Raw genomic sequence first — 20454 nt, 5'->3', positions numbered from 1 at the left:
TCACGGGGAGACCAAAGAAACGCTTCTCCATTGGATTAACTGTACAAGGACAGGGCATGATTTATGAAGGCTCTCAATTGCAACCTGACTTTATACAATTGTTCCAGTTTGGATGTTTACAAAGTCCAAGCTGAGTTTAAGCTTCATATTTCTCTCTTGCAATTTTCATTGAGTAAATTATTTGTCTTTTATTGGCCTGCAAGACTATAGAGCCTTATCTAAGGATTGTTACTTAAATGACTTCTCTGAAAGTTATTAGCTTTATTCAAGAAATCTTACACCTATTATTTAAATTTAAAATCTCTTCAACGATTAGTGTTAGTGAGGGTATCTTTGCATACAACTTACCACTACTCTTAAAATTAGCTACAATGTGAAATATCTTTAACTCCATTGGGTCAGATATTGTTTTATGTTCTTCACAAGTTGTGTCTATAATCTTGTTCGACTTGGTTGTCTTAGGTCGTAGACTGATTGTAATTGGCAGTAGAAGAATTAGCCTCAAGAGAAGAAACTCATATAAAGAAGAGACATTGAGTTTGAGAAGAGGTGACATGTGAAAAAAATATTCACTTGCTTTATTCTCAAGGCAAATTTTTATTCAATCTCAATTTTTTAAGGAGAAACAACAAGATAAATTCATGCTTGGAAACTAGTTCACATGAATTGCTTTAGTAGAATAAACTAATTCAACTATGCCTAGAAGGTAAATGGGATGATAAAATGAGGAATTTATTTATCTATTTATATGCAAAGATAATAAGATTGAAATGATATTAAGAATACTTTCTTGACTTTCAGTCACATGCTAAAGATGAAATCAGATGAGAAAAGTGAGTTTAAGATGGACAACATGTCTAAATCTGAACTATAAATTTCTACACAGATAGTTTGAAGACATCCATACAAAATGTATATTCTTCATGTGAGAACACTGGCTTATAGGATGATTTTCTTAGTACTTAAGCAACAAATATTATGTTAAAGGTATAGGCAATGCGAAAGTTTAGGGAACTCACAACAATTTGTTTCATTCAACTCTATTAAAAGGAATATCATCCATTTGCACAGAGAGTAGGGACGCTACACCACACTACTTACCATAAATGTAATTGAATATCTTACAATGGGGCATGGCTACTTGAATACCACTTTGGACCTTCATCAATGTCATGCTCCTCTCATTGTTCATGTAATTGTGTAGTTGTAAGGAAGCAAAGAAAGGGTGGGATGGATCAAATTGTGGAAATAAAGGATGGGGATGGTATGGCAATCAAATGGCAAAGAAGGGGGAAAAAATGAAGGAAGAAGACAACATGGCTTGAGATGAATGGTGGAAAAACTATGAAATGGGAAACTAATAGGTAGGGGACAAGGAAAGAGGGAAAGAAACGAGACATAATCCAATAAAGTTAAGAAACATAATTTGTTTAACTACAAATGAATAAACTTGAGAAAATATAAACGAGTGAGGCTCAATTATCACATGCCAGAGATCAAAATAAATGAGTTTAAGATGGAGAAAATTCACCCGAGAAAGTTAAATTGTAAATTGTTAGATTCCAAAAACATTCATAAGAAAAACGTTTCATTCGTAGAAAAGAAACATGAATGAAAAGGACATGATTAAGTCCAAGGAAAGTCTGAGATTCAGAAAGGGCTCAGAACCCTAGAATATTGTCCATGTCATTGTGGATGAAGAGATAGAGGGTTTCCCCGTATGGTTTGAGCATTCAGAGTCTTGGAAAACTGCATATATTTTCTAGCATTACTATTCCATAATGATATCCTTATCCATTAACAAAGTTGGATTCATCCCTTGGATGTAACCTCAAGGCATGTAGATCTACTCCTAGTCTTTTGATACCAATGCTTAGGTTATTGCTTCAACGCTAAATCTCAATGAATTTTCACTCATAGCATATGTCATAGTGTTTGCATATTAAACAAAGAGTAAAAATGGTCTGCCCTACACAATATACTTAATGGGGTTTGTATTTCCTAGGTTGCTTATTAGTAAAAAATTCCATTTTGTCTTTTCTTGTTCATATTTATTGCCATTTGTTCCCATCTAATCTTGAACCAAAGTTTGGTTAGATAGCTATATTGTCTATGCCAGTATGGGTGAAGAGGGTAAATGCTTCCTCGACCAGTTGGAAAACTATGTTAAGCCACATATTCTAGTAATTTTGGCATCCTTCATTTGTGGCTACAACCACCCAAATGATAGGAAATTGAACATGTTTTATTTTAGGAACAATATTTTTTCAAGTTGGGTTTTCCTAAGGGAAGATACAAGGGGGGATTTCTACTCGATTCATGTTCATGGAATAATTGGGTTTATTGAGAAAATTGTAGCTATTTAAGAGGAAGGTTGAATATATAGTAGAGATTTTGGCCCAATCACAAGGGGTGAAGGCACACTTCAAAGAGTATATTATCCATCATATGATGGAAGAAGGAGAGTGAGAAAGGTGTTAGGAAGAGACAATAAGAAATATTTGAGAAGGTCTCCTGGTTGGTTCCTGAAATGTATGTGTTACTAGAATACAATGAATTAGAAAATTATTAATTAATCGCTTGTTGAGGATTGTTATTCAGTTCTTTCATGTATTACTGCAGACTCTAAGTTGAACAATTTCTACTTTAAGTGACTTGCTAAAGCCGATCCTCACACAAGTTTACGAATGCCAAGGAATAGGACTGACTGGTCATATTTTCGAAAAAGAATGTTGAATCTATATATTTCAAGAGAAATAATAATTTCTTGATAATTGATTTTAATAAGGATTGTCTATCCTCAAATTTTAGTAGCATCTCAATTGTATCAATTAAAACAGGGAAAACTACACAATACATCAAGATATTTGCAAATATGCCAAAAATGTTGCTTGGGGTTTTGATATTCCAATTTGTAAGGGCATGATTTAAATTTTGTTGGATAGAGCATGAAAAGTTTTCAAATTGAATGAATACAAGTTGTTGTTTACCCTACTATTTAAACATAATTTATTCCTAACATTTTAAGTCCTGGAAATATGGAGATGGTGATTTATTTCTAAGAAAGAAAATTTCATTGAAAAATCATTCCAAATACAGTGGAGCACTTTGCAAGCAACTTGTCATCTCTCTTGGTAGTGGATATCATGATCAGTTCATTGCTCTTTGTGGCAGTGATTGAATACTTCACAACTACATGGATTGGGGATGGAAGTGCTTGATGTATCTTTTGGATTCCCCTAAAGAATAAAATCCAATGAATTTCATGCAGTGTAGAAACCTTACTATTTAGAAAAACTATATCAATTCTTGTGCCACGACAAAAAAAAAGGGTTCAATTTGTGATTTATCAGAGATCTTGGCCCGACCCCAAAAGGAAAAGCCACATCTGCGTAGATCCTCCTTCATAACAGGAGAATACAAGAGTGTGAAAGGAGTTAATAATGGCCTATACGAAATCTTGGGGGGATTCCTCATCAATCTACCCTCCCATTCACCTATGTAGATATTTTGGAATAAAATAACTCTGATCAATATATATATATATATATATATATATATATATATATATATATATATCTATAATATTTCTCTAACTTCTATCTAAACACTGATGATTTCCAATCTAAAGTTCATATACTTTGTAATCTGTGAAAAAATACCTTTCTTTACTGTCTAAACACTAATGATTTCTTATCTAAAGTTCATATACTTTGTAATTTGTGTAAAATACCTATGGAATTCACTTCACACAACAGTCTTGTATTGGTGTTATATCAAACTTAGTTGAGGCATTCTAGCGAACAAAACAAAAAATATATGCTTCTCATGCACATGCAATCATGGCTCAACACATACATATTTGTTTAGAATGAAAAAGTGGAGTTGAATTGTTCTAGCCACATCGTGACCTTAATAATCCTTAGTTGTCAAACTTCACCCAATCTTTTATGAATATTGTATGGTAGTTGAAGGGACCCAGTGTTGGTCTTTTATGTTTGAGGGAAGGTCGTAGATCAACAAGTTTACCAAGGAATGTGGAGAAAATCCCTTCATGGATTCAAAAACAATGCTCCTATATTGTGTTGGGATTCATGGGAGGCTAGAATATATGCTCTCTAACTTCATCCCAATGAAAATTTTGGGTATGGAAGCTTTCACTAATTCTTTGTATTGTGCTATCATTGCATCAATTGTGACAAATTTAATGAACCTAAGGATAAATAAACTTCATAAATTTCAATAGGATATAATTATGCTTCAGAAGTAAATTTTTTACTTTTTCGTTGCCTTATTATGTGATAATATTGTCTTATAGGAAGATTCTTGGTTGTCAAGCAATAAACATATTGTCTAAAATATAAGTTCCCAAAGTGAATATTGTGGAGTTTACAATGATTCCTAAGAAGTCAAAGATCTATCTAATCTATATCATCCTTAGAAGTATATGGATTAATAATTGTTGCTTTAGAATATATATAGACAATGGACAAGAATGATAAGATCCATGGAAAATAGAAAGAAAACCCATTTCTAAAGTATCATATTAATTTTAAATTCACTAAAAAATTTAAACGTATCTATAACTGTGGTTAGCTGTTATGAACATTATTTGGAAGAAATCCATTTGGAATATATATTGCATGATTGTTATGCCACAAAACTGAGGATTTTATGATGGAAATTTCTCCATGAAAATGCAAGAATGTGCGAGTGCAAATCCCTAACATATCTTTATAGAATAGTGGTCACTTATCCCTTGAGGGTGTAGATAGGAGGAATAGTGGTTATTCAACTATATCTGTATGCTTATAGGAGGTACATGAAACAATGCCAAATAATCTCAGAATGTAATCTTCAGATTAACTCTTTTCCAAAATTGTAGAACAACCTTCAACAAAAATATGTTGATGGAGATATATACAGAGAAAATAAAGTCAATATTAAGATAAATGTATTGAGTTGCAACAAAAGAAGTTCTCTTCAAAAGTATATGGATTACATGGGAAACATGAGAGGTTTTAAGATCATAACAGAGAGACATTAGTCTCAGAGGGAGCAAGTAGAATAAGCAACACTAAAGAATTAAAGACCATTTTATCTTCTAAATAATGGTGTTGATTCATTTCTATGAGCCTTGTTGAGATTTGGCATTATGGATTGTATGTCCATGGATATCTTCTTGAAAAAGTATCCTCTGTTGAATTGATGAGATATTCTGACCGACACATTTGATGCATAGCTATCAAGGCTCAGTAAAATTAATTCCAACCTCCATATCAAGCTTTTGATGGATGAACCTAGGAATGTGCTTCCTTATGTGTTTGACTCCCCAATGAAAGAAGGAGTTGGCTGATGAAATGTATAAGAAGAATCTTGGGTTGATGCCCTATTTGAACTGGAATTCTAAAGTTTCTCTTGGGAAAGGGAAGAATGATATCAAGATTCTATTGCAAGTCTATGATCATCATGTGCGGGTAGCCAATTGGGTTGCAAGGATTTTCTGATTAACTTAGAAGTATTGATGATAGAAAAAGCGCAACCAGTGATTAGTTTTGGCTCTCCTATGATGAGCAGAAATCAATGTTCTAGGGCACCTAATTCTACAAAGGAAACGTGTATGGAAGGGGTAGGGGACCTACATTTCGTCAATCTAGAACTCGAACCACTTTAAGATCTCTATGTGGATGATATTGATTTCCAGTTAAAGGATTTTATCTAGTGAAGAACCAACGATGTGTTTTTGAACATCCCCCATCACCCATATATTTTAAAGTATTGTGAATGTGAGATTCAGGCAGAAGCCTTCTGATTTCATTTTCTTAAGAGCACTTCAGACTACTACAAAATTTTCAGCTTTACATATTTGGCAGATGATATTGATGTGGGCTATTGTGTTTCATTTCAATGGTGGATTACTTTTAATTTTTGGAAAGTTTTCATCCAAGAAATTGAGAATGAGAAGTTCTTCTTGTTCACCCAATTGAGTTCCCAGGATTTATATATGGCTTCCCATTGCATATCATATTCTCGAACCTTCTAAAGAGAACTAATTGTTTCATCTTTTCTAGCAGGAATGACCTTAGCCTTGACATCTTAAGTACCCAAATCTTGCAGAACAACTTGAGTTGTTGTCTAGTTATCTCTTGTAACCATGATTGGGTGTATGCCCATTTTCTTTAGGCCTTCTATGACAACTAAGGCTTCCCTTTTAAATGGATTAGAAATGGCCAACATTTCCACTAGTCTCTTATCAAGGCCATCAAAATTCCTGTCATGGCATGTTATTCAATATCCTTTAAATAATCCTCTACAAATGAAGGTGTAGAAACTCCACATCCAAACATCAGCTTCATGTTACCAACCAAAATATCTATCCCATTTATTAAACATCTTACATCTTTTCTGGCAAAAGCTTCAAATTTTTTGGAAGTTAATCAAGCAATATTATTTGTCCCAAGCCCCTTCATATACGTAGTTGTAGGTGGCTCACAAAAGAAATGAAAGTGATATACATAGTTTTCCACTACCCTTGCCAATGGATGCTCACTGCTTAAATTTGTTTCTCAATTTGAATTGATTTTGTTGAATGTGTTTGAAGTGGACGTCACCATAGAAATGCAATATTGTTTGAACCATAGTGAAAACAATAAATCATTTTAGATATGAACCTATATTGCATGTGGAAGAGTGGCATTGTTTTTGCTAGCTTGGGAATCATTTTATATCCAACCTCTATTTGAAAACCACTGAAATTATAGAGTGAACCCAAACTCGATGCTCCAAGAAGTTTGAATATTATTGTATTAGTTATGTAAATGGCCAGGATTAAATCTGGCATTGAATTCTTAAAAACTATCGCATGTTTTTGGAACTTCAATGCTATTGACAATGACCATGGATTCATGGCTATAATTTGTGGGAATTTAGTAATACCTCCAGTACGAAGTTAGAATATTGCAATAAGGTCACAATTGCATGGGTAAGGTTAAGATTATATTGTTAAATATTACACCAAGGAGCAACTATTTTGAGAAATTCTCCCAGTTGCATATATGATAGAACTTTAGCACTAGTAACAAAGGGTTTTCCTTTTGTGAGGGTAATTGTTTTATCAAATACAACACACTATATTTTTTTGGCATGTCACAATGTGGGTCATTGATTATTTCACCAACAACATAAGAAATAACACTAGACCTACTTGAGAGTCATCATCAGAGAATTGCGATTAGGGAGACTCCTTATATCTTCCCCATCAGATGGGAGAGTCGGACCTATTGCTGGTATAGCAACTCCATCCTCAATACGTAAAGTAGATGCAACTTTAGCAACAATATTCACAACAGATGAAGTCAACACATCATTTCCAAATGTTGCAGAATACTTTCTTGGTGGATTACAGTAATATTGAACTACAAGTACCACAAAAATTGTTTCAGTTCATGATTGTCAAATTTTTCTGAACCTATTTTCAACACCTCTTAGATTATTTTCTTATTCTTCTTTTTATTTCCTCTCAAAAGATGTGAACAATGCCATCTTCCACAAATCATTGTCCAAGCTTTCATCAAATTTCAAATCCACTAACTTAGAAATGGAACCTTGCAAACCTTCAAGCTTAAACTTCTAAGAAACAATAACCCAAATGAAAACATCAAAGATATCGGTCATCTTCTTGGAATGGTGTGGAATGCGAACTCTCACAACTGAAGACAATATCTTATAGACACAAAAGTCCACTGATAAAAAAACTGTAATATTTTATTTGAAAATGCTTCAATGTTTTCTGTTAAGTTCTCAAATGTGAGATTTTAATTACACTCTCTTTAAAAAAACAACAAATCACACTCTTGAGGATCTACTTCAAGAAAACAAGCATCACAAAAAATTGGCAGTAGTTTTAAATCCAAAATTCTCTTTTTTCCTTCATCGATCCTCTTAAATCAACTCAAATAAATCTTAAACCACATACCTTTCTAAAGTCCCAAACTACTAGTAGATAATTGAGGTCGCTCATTCTAAAACAAGTCATCATTAGTCCCTAGCATTTGTTGTTAGTAAGAGAATATTTTAGTCAAATAAGCATATTTGAAGTTAATAAAATTTGTGTTTAGTTAATTAAAAATGTTCTCTATTTCTACGTGGAGATAATGGCAGGCCATTAACATATCACAAATGTGGCCATTCAATAGTTGGTAAAAACCCCATTGCATAATGTGTATGGCATGCCCATTTGAACCTGATGTTGTTACCATTTTTCAGTTCAAGTGGTGCTTCTAGGCTATAACTTAAATGTTGTTTTTCCATCTGAATTGAAAATTTACGAGATATTTCAAAATTTCAAAATATTTCACTAAACAACTGTAGCTTCAAAATTGCACATGGAACCTTGATAGTGAAAGGAAAAAATTCTCCATAGAATTCCTAAAACATTATCGATATGGTGAATTTTCAAACAAACCAACCTATGTGCTAATATTTGCATTTCATATCTCTTACATGGACCTACATAATTCATATTCATTCCTCGACACTAGACACAAGGAATTCAACACTTCGTTTAAAATGTTGTCACTATAGAGATTTAACAATTCTTGAGTTGGATTACCTCAACTATGATAAGTAGAAGCAACCAACAAAGAGATGAAGTAATGATTTGAGGCGATTTCTGAAGGAAAAAAGTTGCATAGAAGTTTGGTTTTGCATCAAGCAATAAATAGGGAAAGGCACTTCATATCTAACACAAATGGAAACAATGCTAAAAAAACAGTTGGATGATGAACTATATTTGTATATCCTATATAGTATATCCCATCAAGAATATAAGAAGGACAACTTTTAATTTTTCAATATTTTATTACAACAAGTTCCTCTCCACTGATGAGGTCAATCATTAGTGTAAATCTCTTTCATTATTGTGCCAGGATTCTATACCAGTTTATCCAAATCCATCATGTATCTATCTAAACATGCAAAAAAATTTGTAAGTTGGATATTTATTACAGAAATGCATCTATTTGCTGAGGAAAATCATTAATGACAACAAACATAGCAGTACACTAATCCATCATGGAAGTTTAGAGACACAAGTAGTACTTGAACTGAGAGGGATTTTCTGGAGGTCAGAGAAAATCTCACGATCATTAGAAAAAATAGTGATCCAAACAAAACAAAAAATCTCAAGGGAATAATCTTCAACCAAAATCAGGGCCATATGGTCAAGGCACACACATAGACGTAAGACAATGATGGACAAAGAATATAAAATATTTGATGATAAAGTTTCATCCTTACATCTCCAACACACACATCGTTCATCATATCTAACTTATTTATAGCACCCCTACTTGTTAGGTAGTTTAACCACTTAACCTCTAACATCAATATTGATATTGTATTGCATTGGTCACATATTCACCATATAATGTGACTTAAACATTAATGGCTCCTAACTTTAATGTTCAAGAGTGCTACAACTTTAACAAGAACCAATGCGATCAACCCAAAGAATCCACAATAAACTCAATGATCCCCAAGCACAAGTAGCATCCTTGCATATTTCAATGAGAAGAAGATTGGATCAAATCATTCTCACCCAACGACTCATGGTGGAGAGAATACCTCCCCTTTCCCCCACCTCTCCCACTTTCTCTAGTGGACCTTGGGTCATAGATGTCAATGTCCTCTTTGAGATTTTTTAGCACCGAAATTATTTCTAATGCATTTCTCCTTTCATTTTGTTTTCCTCTTCCTTCCAATAGATTAAGTACTTCCTATATTTTATGGAAAATGCTTCCGTTGTATAATTTCTACACCTATTCCAGTGTGGATGGGTTGAATAGTATTTTTATTCTTTTGGCTCTTTCTTTTAAACTCTTCTCCTCCAAGATTTCTTCACCAGATCTAATCTGCATCATTATTTTGTGGTTAGCCCTAGCTAATAAATTGTTCACCTTCGATAATGAACAGAAGAGGAAATAAAGAGGGACATGTAGATGTATATTTTACAAGAGTAGTGAGAAAACTATGGATCAGTTATCTGTGACTTATCCTTTTTCTAGAGTAGTCTAGAATGAGGTTACTCAAGCCACAGTGGGAAAATATAAATGGGAAAAGATGAATTTGGTTGATTGGCTTTTTGACTGGTTATATGATAAGACAATAGCAACATATAAGGCTCTCTCTTACTTGTTTTCTTATGGGATTTGGGGGACCCGAAATCAGATGATCTTTCAGGATTTGGTTATCACATCTGCAGAGGTAGCACGCAAGGTTAGAATGGCTTGAGTTGATAATGAAGTACTTCTCAAATAGATTTCTCCTAGAATCTTATTAATGCCATGTATTGACCATGAAAGGCCTTGAGGCTTCTTCAATGGAGCAAGTCAAGGAAACCCTGGTATATGTGGAGCAGGGGTTGTTTTGACTCTATGAACTACCTTAAGCTGAAGTATGCTCCTGGCCAAGGCACAAACAATAGACCTGAATTCTGTACCCCTTGGATTTTGTTGAAAATTGTAAACGAAAAAGGACTGAAAAAAATCCAGGTCTATGGAGATGGAACATTGGTAATTTAAGTTTGCTCCCAATTATGAAGATTGTCCAAGACATATAAGCTTCTTTTGAAATTACTTCATTTTCACATGTATACCGTGAATTCAAGATACATGCAGATAAGTTATCTAAAGAAGCTTCTCTCTTGTAGGAGGGTTGCTTAACTTAACTTGAATTCAGAGGAGGCACCCTCGTTTTTTTTTACAGGAACGGTTATAGGATTGCATTAGATACTTGGCATAAAGCCACAACACAGATTACATATATTGGAGGTGATTTCTGAGCACCTATCCAACAAGAGGATCAAGGCACATACGCTTATGATTCGTCTCTTCTTACATTTTACAATGAACTCTATTTCTGTTATTTGCCTGAGCTTGTGAATGCATACAAATTGCTTCAATAAAATGCAGTAAAACATGGAAGATAGGGGATTAAGGAATTGGATCCCACGATGTTTCTTTGTCTCTGAGAATAGCCCCAACAGGTAACTGGGCTGCCTTGTTTGCTTCAATATCCGCCTCTTTGTTGTTTATTCTCAGCACATGGAAAAATTCCAATTTCAAGGACTTTGCCATTGCTTTGACTCTTGTGATCGTCCTTGCAAGATGCAAATCTGTTGGAATAGAGTTTGTCACCATTGTTTTGATGATGACCTGCGAATCACCAAAGACATTAACCTCCCTGAATCCCAATTCTTTGAGCAGCTTGATCCCTTGGAAAAGAGCCAACGCTTCAGCTTGCATGCTAGAGGAGTGACCCAGTCCCCAAGAAAATCTGTGGATAGGAGTTCCTTCTATATTTATTATGAGCCCTCCCACACCAGCGATTCCTGGATTTCCCTTGGCTGCCCCATCAAAGAAGAGAGAGGGGATTGTTTGCTTGGAAATCCAGGACTGAAAGTCTTCTTCATTTTTTTCTGATTTGCCATTCTTTGGGAGGAATGGGGATGATAATCGATTTTTGGAGTTGGAGACTAAGTGTAGCACCCAACTCGATGTCTTGTTGGCATAGACTTGAATCATCCATTCTATCTCTCAGGTATTCATTTAGCTGACATTTGACTGTGATTGCAACGAGACTGAAATCTCGCTCTTTATTTCTGAATATCCTTCTATTCCTCTCTAACCAAATTTGCTAACTGATAATTTTTGGAAGAGCAGTCCAAGCTGCTATGATTAATTTGTTTTTTGGGGTTGGACTTGGGTATCTGGACAACCAACCAGCAAACAGATCCGAGATAATGCAGGGGAGAGTGAAGCTAGATTTCCATGCTCCTAAGAGCTCTTGCCAGATTTGGACGGCATATCTACACTCCAACATGAGGTGAAGGGTGGATTTTGGCTTATCTTTACATAGCATGCATCTAGAAGGGCCAAAAAATCCCCTCTTCTGCAACCTATCATCCGTTAAATTTTTATTTGTTTATTTTATTTTATTTATTTATTATATATATATATATATATATATATTATTTTTTTATTTTATTTTATTTATTTATTTATTTAATTTTTTATGGTAGAGCAACCAACAGAAATGATCAATTTTCGGGATGGAGGGGAACTTCCATATCCCATTCCAGGGAGCAGGATCTGGCTGTATGTATGGCCTTTCCAAGCATTTAACATACCCCTGTGCCACCGAGTAGCCTTCGCACTACAGACCCCATCCACGGGCATCTTTTCTCCGAACGTGAATGGGAGCCAACCCGTGCAGAAGATTGTAGAGCTCTACGCAGTCGCTTTGGAGAGTAGGAGGGACCGGGAGCTGCTTCCAGCCTGCCCAACGATGTCTGATCCAACATGACATATCCCACAGTGATTTAATGTGTGCGTCCATCATCCACGTCCGCAGTGAATGCAAGGAGTGAGTTTCAGCCAGCGGGGGCCTGCTCATAATTCGGTCTTCCCATAGATTAATGGATTGACCGTTCCCAGGGATCCAATAAGCCTGCACATTCACCAAAGGAGCTGCTTTGATACTTAGAATGCTGAAGGGAGATCTGAATTGGGATTTGGGCTTATCCAAGCAGCAAAGACGCCTTCCTCTGAAGTATTTTTTCCATAATGCTAAATGCACCCAACCTGGATTGGGAGCTATAATTCTCCAAATCAGTTTCGCTCCCATGGCTAAATTTTGAGCGCAGAGGTTTTTAAAATTCAGTCCTCCCTCTTGTAGAGGCTTGGAAACAATTTCCCAGTTGACAAGTGGGATTTTATTTTCATTTTGCTTGCCTCCCTTCTAGAAAAATTTCCAAATAAGTTCCTCCATCTTCTTGAGAATACCCATAGGTGCCAAGAGAACAGAAAATTGGAATAATGGAAGATTGTTGAGAACTGCTTTGATGAGCACTGCTTTGCCTGCAATATTGAGCCAGGAGGAGCCCCAGGCCTGCATTTTAGTTTTGAATTTCTCTAGCTAAGGGTTCCAATCTTTGCTCAAGGCCCTCTTGAGGAAGATAGGAAGGCCAAGATATTTGAAAGAGGTCCAATTTGAAGAGGCTACAAAGCCTAGGCATCTAGTAATGGAATTTAGGGAAGATGGAGAAATATTCCAACAATAAATATGACATTTCCCATTGTTTAATTTGCTTCCTGAGACTTCACAGAATTCATGCAGCACTTCTTTAAATTTGGCAGCTGAGAGTGGAGTTGCAGCCCCCAGCAACAAGGTGTCATCGACAAAGAGGGCATGATTGATGTTTTTTACCCCTCTTGCTATGCTTAGCCCAACTATCTCTTGGTCTTGTTGCTTCTTGTCTAGATAAAAGCTGAGGACAGAAGCCTGCAGCACAAAGAGGAGGGGTGAGAGGGGGCACCCCTGCCTCAGCCCTCTAGAGGCTTTGAAGAAATCTGCAGCCCTACCATTTACCAGGGGAGCAATCTAGGGCTCCGATATACAAGCCTGAATCCAGTTTATAAAGCTTAATCCAAATCCCATCTTGTGCAGAACATCCAACAAAAAAATATGTCTAACTCGATCAAAAGCATTTGCTAGGTTGAGCTTGACCACCATACCTTTTTCTTTTCGATGCATGCTAGAGTGGATCGCCTCTTGAACCAAAATGAAATTATCCATGATCTGTCTGCCATGAATGAATCCTCCTTGGTTCTCCGGGATGATTTTGGGGAGGATGTTCCTCAATCTGTTCGCTATTACTTTGGTTATCACTTTGTATCCAATATTGCACAAGGAGATCGGGTGGAATCTGTTGAAGGAGTTTGCTCCTTTTTCCTTGGGGATAAGGGCGAGGAATGCTGAATTTGTGTAGCCTCCAATTTTCTGGAAATCTTGGGATTTTAGGATCATTTTGAGGAATTCCTTCTCCACAATCTGCCAACAGGACTGAAGGAATCTGGCTGTGAATCCGTCCGGTCTTGGGGCTTTGTCGGGGTCCATATCAAAGAGGGCATCCTTTACTTCATTTTTGTTGACTTTAGCTTCTAACAGATGGTTCATCCTAGCAGTGATCAGGTGGGGAACTACATCCAGGAGTTTAGAACTATGTCCAACCTCCATTCCCTCACTGTACAGATTCTTAAAATGGTCGGAAGCTGCCTTTTTGATGCTGGCTATATCCTTTAGGATGTAGTTCTCTTCTTTAATTTCAGAGATGGAGTTAGAGCATTTCCTGGCTTGGGCTTGCTTATGAAAGAAGGAGGAGTTTCTATCCCCTGCTTTGAGCCAAAGGCTCCTGGATTTAAGCCTCCAGTATTCTTCCTCGGCCAAGCAAGCCTTGTGAAATTTCTGCTGAAGCTGCGTCTCCTTGTCCAGGTCTTCTTTTGTGATTTCAGTTTCTTCCAGTTGAAGATGATGCAGTTCTAAGGAACTTTGAATTTTTTTTCTTTCAGTTGCAGGGTTGGGCAAAGTCTTGGCCCAGCTTTTCAGCATCACTTTTACTCTTCTGAGTTTTTCTTCCCAAACAAAAAAGGGGGAACCCTTGACTGGCTCCTTCCAGCAATCCCTAACCTTTTGCATGAAATCTGCCTCTTTGATCCATAGAGGACTGAATCTGAAAGGAATAGGGCCCAGATCCTTGAGAGCCAGCAGCTCAAGTCTAATGGGCTTGTGATCCGAAACACTGCTGTGGAGGATGTGCATTCTAGCCTCTAGACCGAGAAGAAGAAAGGAACTTTGAACAAGAAATCTATCTAGTCTTGCAGCTATATGACCAGGACCAACTCTTTTATTTGACCAAGTGTACTTACCGGAAGAAGGCTTGATGTCTAGCAGGTCCTAATCCTGCATGAGATCCTTCGCCCATTCCCTTGCCGATCCCTTACTATGCAGCCTCCTCTTTTTTCTGACGAAAGAAGGGTGAGATTGAGATCTCCAGCGATGATGATGTTTTCCAGGTTCTCTAGATCTACCAGATTTTTTATGGAGTCCTAGAAAATCTTCTTCTCCCCGACATTGTTAGGGACATACACATTGAAAAGACATATGATCTCTTTGGTTTCAAGATGCTGCATCTTTAAGAAGATTGAGTGGGTGTTCAAAGTCTCAGAGATTATTGAGAACTTGTTGGCATTCCAGAGAGAGCCAAGCCCTCCCAAGGCTCCACAAGCAGAGATAGCTTGTGCTTTGCTTTTATTCCAAATTTTTTTACTTGCTTGGAGGAAAGCTGTATCCTCCATTTTGGTCTCCTGGATGAGGAGGATATCTGGGGCTTCCAATCTTGTTAAGCTTTTCATTGCTTCTTCCTTGGCTCTAGTGCTCATACCCCTACAATTCCAGGAGACGATCTTCATCATTTCCTTTTGTTATGGTGGGCTCCCTTGGAACCCTGAGTTTGATTCCTTGTCATCTTCAGAGTTTTTTCCAATAGCTTCTTAAGGGTTGGCTAGCTGCCCTGAAGCTTGTCTTTGTAGGTTTTTTGCTCTCTTTTTTCCTTGGCAGACTTGCGTCCTCTTGTGGATCTTCTGGGAGAGGATTGAGAGTCTCCTATTTCTCCTTATTCTTTTGACTCCTTAGATTCTTGGACTTCCTCCTCCTCTTCTGAGAGCTTTCCTTTGGATCTCTCTGCAGCACTTCCACCTTTGGTCGAGATGGAGGGGGAAGCTTTGGCGGGAGAAATTTCCTTTGGGATCTCAACCTCTTGGGAGGCCACAGTTTCAGATCTTAGGAGCTCGAATTTGTTCTCTTGGCCTTCCATGGTTGATTACTGAACAGGGGCCATCTGAGGGCCTTTATCATTTGCAGTTTCAGTATTCTTGTGAGAGGTCTTGGTGCACTTGACCTGGTTCCAACCTTCTTCTTTCCCTTTCTCTTCTGCCCCATTGGATGGATAGCCTCTGGCAAAATGACCGTAGATGTGGCATTTCCGGCATTTGAAGGGCAGTTTCTCGTAGTCGAGTTTTTGCACATGAGTCCAGGGACCTACGATGATTTTGATGGCTTTCGGGAACCCCACGTCTAGATCTACCTCCACACAGATTCTGGCGCAATTGTACTGGTCTTTATTATTAGCTTGATCTATGAATTTACCTAGGGTGCTGCCTATGTGCTTCAACGAATCCCAATTCCAACAATGCACTGGGAGATTAGGGAGTCTCACCCACACCGGGACCGCTGTGGGAACATCCACTTCTAGATCGAAGTCTGGCATCCATTTATTTAGATACAATCCCTGAGGGCCCATGAAGTAAGGTTCATTTTGGAAAATCAGGTCCTTGTCCTCTCTTTCTGTGAACTCGAATAGAAAGTAGCCTCTCCCGAGAAAGTATGAGGTTACTCTGTTTTTTATCAAGGGTGCCCAGTTCTTGGCAACCCAGATCTCTGTGGATTTAGGGGATGGCCAAAGCCCTATGAACTGGCCAACGAGGGCATGATCTACTAGAGACAGAGCAACTTGGATCGGCCCATCTGGCAGGAGAGAAATCTTGGGGATGTCCTCCAGTTTCTTCACAAACTTTGCAGCTTCGCCTTTCTTCTTCTTTGGCAAGGATGTGAGCAGAGAGTTGAAAGCTTCAGAGGTAGAAGGCAGAGGAGGAGAGATGGGAGGCCCCTGAGGAGAGCCCAGCACCTCCATGGAGGTAGGTGACCTCGAGTAAGGCCCAGCCAAGCCGATCTGCGGCAGGCGGCCGCGACCTTCAACGCTGCCCAAACTCCTCACAGGAGCGCTCACGCTGTTGCAGAGCTAGGTCACGCTCAGATTCTAGATCGTAAAGTTTTATGTTTTTATTCCACCCTCGTTTTAGCTACAAAAAGAAATTTGTATTTAATTGGCCTTTCAGTACTAGATGGTGGTTTTTTGTAGAGGTTTTTTAGATCCATTGTAAGAACTATGAGTTTTAAATTCAAAGGATAAGTAAGATGTATGATTGATGTTTTTTTATGGAATATATTTCTATAAGACACTACACGAAGAGTTAAAATCATGTATTTAGTCTTTTGATTGGGGTAGACAATGCAGAGAACAAGAGAGGCCCGAGTCCGTATAGGAATGAACAATGTATATTTTGATTTCATTCTCAGAAAGATCAAATATAAGGATTTTTTTTTCTTAAAAAAAATAATAGTTTGGGTCTCCAAAAGGGAAAGAAACACCAGGGCATCAGAAGGTAGAAGGGATTTATAAAGTGTCATTAATATTAATCTAAAGGTAACGTGTAGCTCTGGTGATAAAAATCCATTTTTATTTCTAAAAACTAATTACACCCAAATTTTCACTAGTACTAATTATACCAAAAATAAAATGCTTCAAAGTTTATGAACTTACTAGACAAAATTTACTCCTCCATGAGGCACTAACGTATATATGTTATGAAAATTGGTCCATCCAAGGGCACCAACATATCGATATGCTCATAGGTATATTGCTAGTGCTAGTCGATCTTGTAGATTATGCAGTTGTTAGTTCAACAGTTGGTTTAGTCGCTCAAGCTATTGATCACGATGTTGATGTTGTTTTACACAAATCAATTGACCCAGTCACATATATAGATTCAGATCCATACCCATATCTTTTGGAAGACTATCTGTTAGTTCTAGTCTTCGCAACCTGTCACCAGGGATCAACATGAGCTCTTACTATGTTTGGTTTTTTTTAGATGTTTTGCATATGATCTTCAGGGAAAAACATGTCGTTAGTGCGTTCATTGGAAGCAGATCAGAAATAGCTTTCTAATGGTATATCATGCTCCAAAAACCGGCTCCCGGATCAAAAGATATGACCGAATGAATGGTCAACTCAAAGGCTGGCCTCCCATGCAGCAGTTCAGGTATTGAAAGATCCAGAGGAAGCTAGGAGATGTCAGTGGCTGTACAGTGATAGAAAAGGAGAGAACATAGCATTTGAGGTCTATTGGCATGCTACTAATCCTCATCTCAACATATGGTGAGCTCGTTTCTCTGCTTTGATTGAAAGAGATATCTTATGCAGAGGGCACTGTGCATTGCTGATAGTGAAATTACTGGGGAAAGGTATACAGTTGCTGGTCTCATGGTTCTAGAGAAGAATTACTTGAAGATTTATAAATGTTCATTCAGTTTTTGCTGTCATCCTTACTTACATCTCTTCCAAGCTTTTCAATTCATCAACCTATGTCTATTTGCCTACCTAAAATTCTCCAGCAAAACAGCTTTTATTTGAGCAACATGATCTGGAGTGTGGCCCTACGTGCATCACTTATACCTGGGAAACAAACAGAACAACCACATGAAGGAGCTGCAACAGAAGATGGTCAGAAGCCAAGCATCTTTGACATTTTCACTCACAAGGAAGGGACTACTCCGGATGGAAGTAATGGAGATGTAGCTGTTGATCAATACCATCGTTACAAGTAGGATATTGATCTAATGGCTACAATGGGAGTAGATGCCTATAGATTTTCAATCTCATGGCCTAGGCTTATTCCTGATGGTGAAGGACCCATCAATCCAAAGGGCGCTGAGTACTATAATAACCTCATAAATGAGCTTTTGTCCCATGGCATTTAACCAGATGTTACATTGTACCACTTTGATCTGCCTCAAGCTCTGGAAGATTCCTATGGAGCTTTCTTAAATCCACAGATTGTGGAGGATTTTAAAGGTTATGTAGATGTGTGTTTCAAAAATTTTGGTGATCAAGTAAAATATTGGTCCACTTTCAATGAGCCCAATATATTTTCCACTGCAGGATATGATCAAGGCTTTTTCCCACCTCAATGATGCACCCAACCATTTGGAAATTGTACTGCTGGAAACTCAACTATTGAGCCTTATATTGTTGGTCACCATGTTTTTCTATCACATATAGCTGCTGTGGAGCTGTACAGGAAAACCTATCAGGCAAAGTAGAAGGGATGGATTGGATTAATAATTTTAGTAAATTGGATGATACCTCTTACTAATAAATCCACAGATGTGGCTGCTACTCAAAGAGAAAAAGATTTTATGGTGAGCTGGCTTTTAGACTCATTTGTTTCTAGAGACTATCTAGGGAGCACGAGGAATATAGTGGGTTCTCGGTTATCTTCATTTACAAAAGAACAGGCTCAAAGGTTACAAGGGTCATTGGACTTCATTGGTGTCAATCACTATGTTACCATGTATTCTTTTGATGTTCCAAGAAAATGTGAACTTATATCAAGAGACTATGCTCAAGATATTTCCATTTGAATTGTAGTGGAACGAGATGGAATTCCCCTCAGCGGCAATGGATCATTTTTTTGGTATGCAAGTTGTACCATAAAGCATGCAGGCAGTGCTTGAATATATTGAGGACCGTTCCCATAATATTCCTATTATTGTGCATGAAAATGGATTTTCAGAGCCTAATAATTCTTCTATTCCTCTTTCTGAGGCTTTGAATGACCAATTCAGGATGGATCTCCATCAAGATGTCCTTCAGTATGTGCTGGCAACAATAAGGAAAGGGTGGTGATAGCGGTCATGATCCATTTGACATATTCCAGTCGTTCTTCGGTGGAAATCCTTTTGGAGGTGGTAGTAGCAGGGGAACCCGAAGGCAAAGGAGAAGTGAAGAGGTTGTTCACCCCTTGAAAGTATCATTGGAGGACCTTTACAATTGGATATTAAAGAAGTTGTCACCATCTCGAAATGTTCTGTGCCCACAATGCAAGGGTGAAAAAGTCTTACCTGATAAGAAAATGCTCGAGGTCACAGTTGAGAAGGGAATGCAAAATGGTCATAGGATCACTTTCCAAGGGGAAGCAGATGAAGTGCTTGACACAGTTACTGGTGACATTGTATTTGTAGTTCAACAAAGGGAGCATCCAAAATTCAAGAGAAATGGAGACGATCTTTTCGTTGAAGCCTACTTTATCATTGACAGAGGCATTGTGTGGGTTTCAGTTTATATTGACTCATCTGGATGGTTGGAAACTGCTTATTAAATCTAGTCCCGGTGAAGTTGTTAAACCAGCTCAGCTCAAGGCTGTTAATGATGAAGGAATGCCTGTTTACCAACGACCATTCATGAAGGGTAATCTATACATTCATTTCTCTGTAGAGTTCCTAGATTCTTTAACTCCTGAACAGTGCAAGGATCTGGAAGCAGTTTTGCCTCCTCAAACTGCAAGACAGCTAACAGACAAAGGCCCAGCTTAGTGCCCATGCATCAAACAACACACACAAGTCAAAATTTGAAGTCGAGTCAAAAACAAAATTGAAAGTCAAGCTAATCTGGTTGTGGCGCTACGCTCCTGGGTTTAGCGCCGCGCGTAGATAAATGCCAAAAGACATGGACTGCTATTTTGGTAGATGAATTTCAGGATACAAGCAACATGCAGTACTGTCTGTTGAAATTGTTTTTTTCCCATAATCGTATTATTGTTGTTGGAAATGATGACCAGTCAATTTTTAGCTTCAACGGAGCTGACATTTCTGGTTTTGATTTGTTTCGGAAAGACTTCCCTTCTCATAAAGAGGTTAGGTTGCATCAAAATTATC

General features: G+C 37.6%; 1 protein-coding gene and 1 pseudogene across 1 annotated transcript; one reads left to right on the top strand and one right to left on the bottom strand.

Annotated features, from left to right (window-relative positions):
* Window positions 1–15718: 15718 nt before the first annotated feature.
* Window positions 15719–16588, bottom strand: LOC149141358 (uncharacterized). The gene has a single exon (XM_089451221.1). The coding sequence runs from the start codon at window positions 16586–16588 to the stop codon at window positions 15719–15721; it is 870 nt and encodes a 289-aa protein (XP_089307347.1).
* A 1568-nt stretch (window positions 16589–18156) lies between these two features.
* Window positions 18157–20112, top strand: LOC149141357 (dnaJ protein homolog pseudogene; annotated as a pseudogene).
* The last annotated feature ends 342 nt before the right edge of the window (window positions 20113–20454 follow it).

Source organism: Pinus tabuliformis, chromosome X (assembly GCF_031772625.1).
Source record: "Pinus tabuliformis cultivar Carrire ecotype Pingquan chromosome X, CPIR1, whole genome shotgun sequence".
In the NCBI taxonomy this organism is placed as follows: Eukaryota; Viridiplantae; Streptophyta; class Pinopsida; order Pinales; family Pinaceae; genus Pinus; species Pinus tabuliformis.
Note: the sequence above shows the minus strand (reverse complement) of the source record. Positions and strands in the feature narration are given on the sequence as shown.

What these genes read in the sequence shown, in the direction of transcription:
- LOC149141358 (XM_089451221.1), bottom strand. Translation starts at nt 16,588, where the DNA reads ATGGAGGTGCTGGGCTCTCCTCAGGGGCCTCCCATCTCTCCTCCTCTG.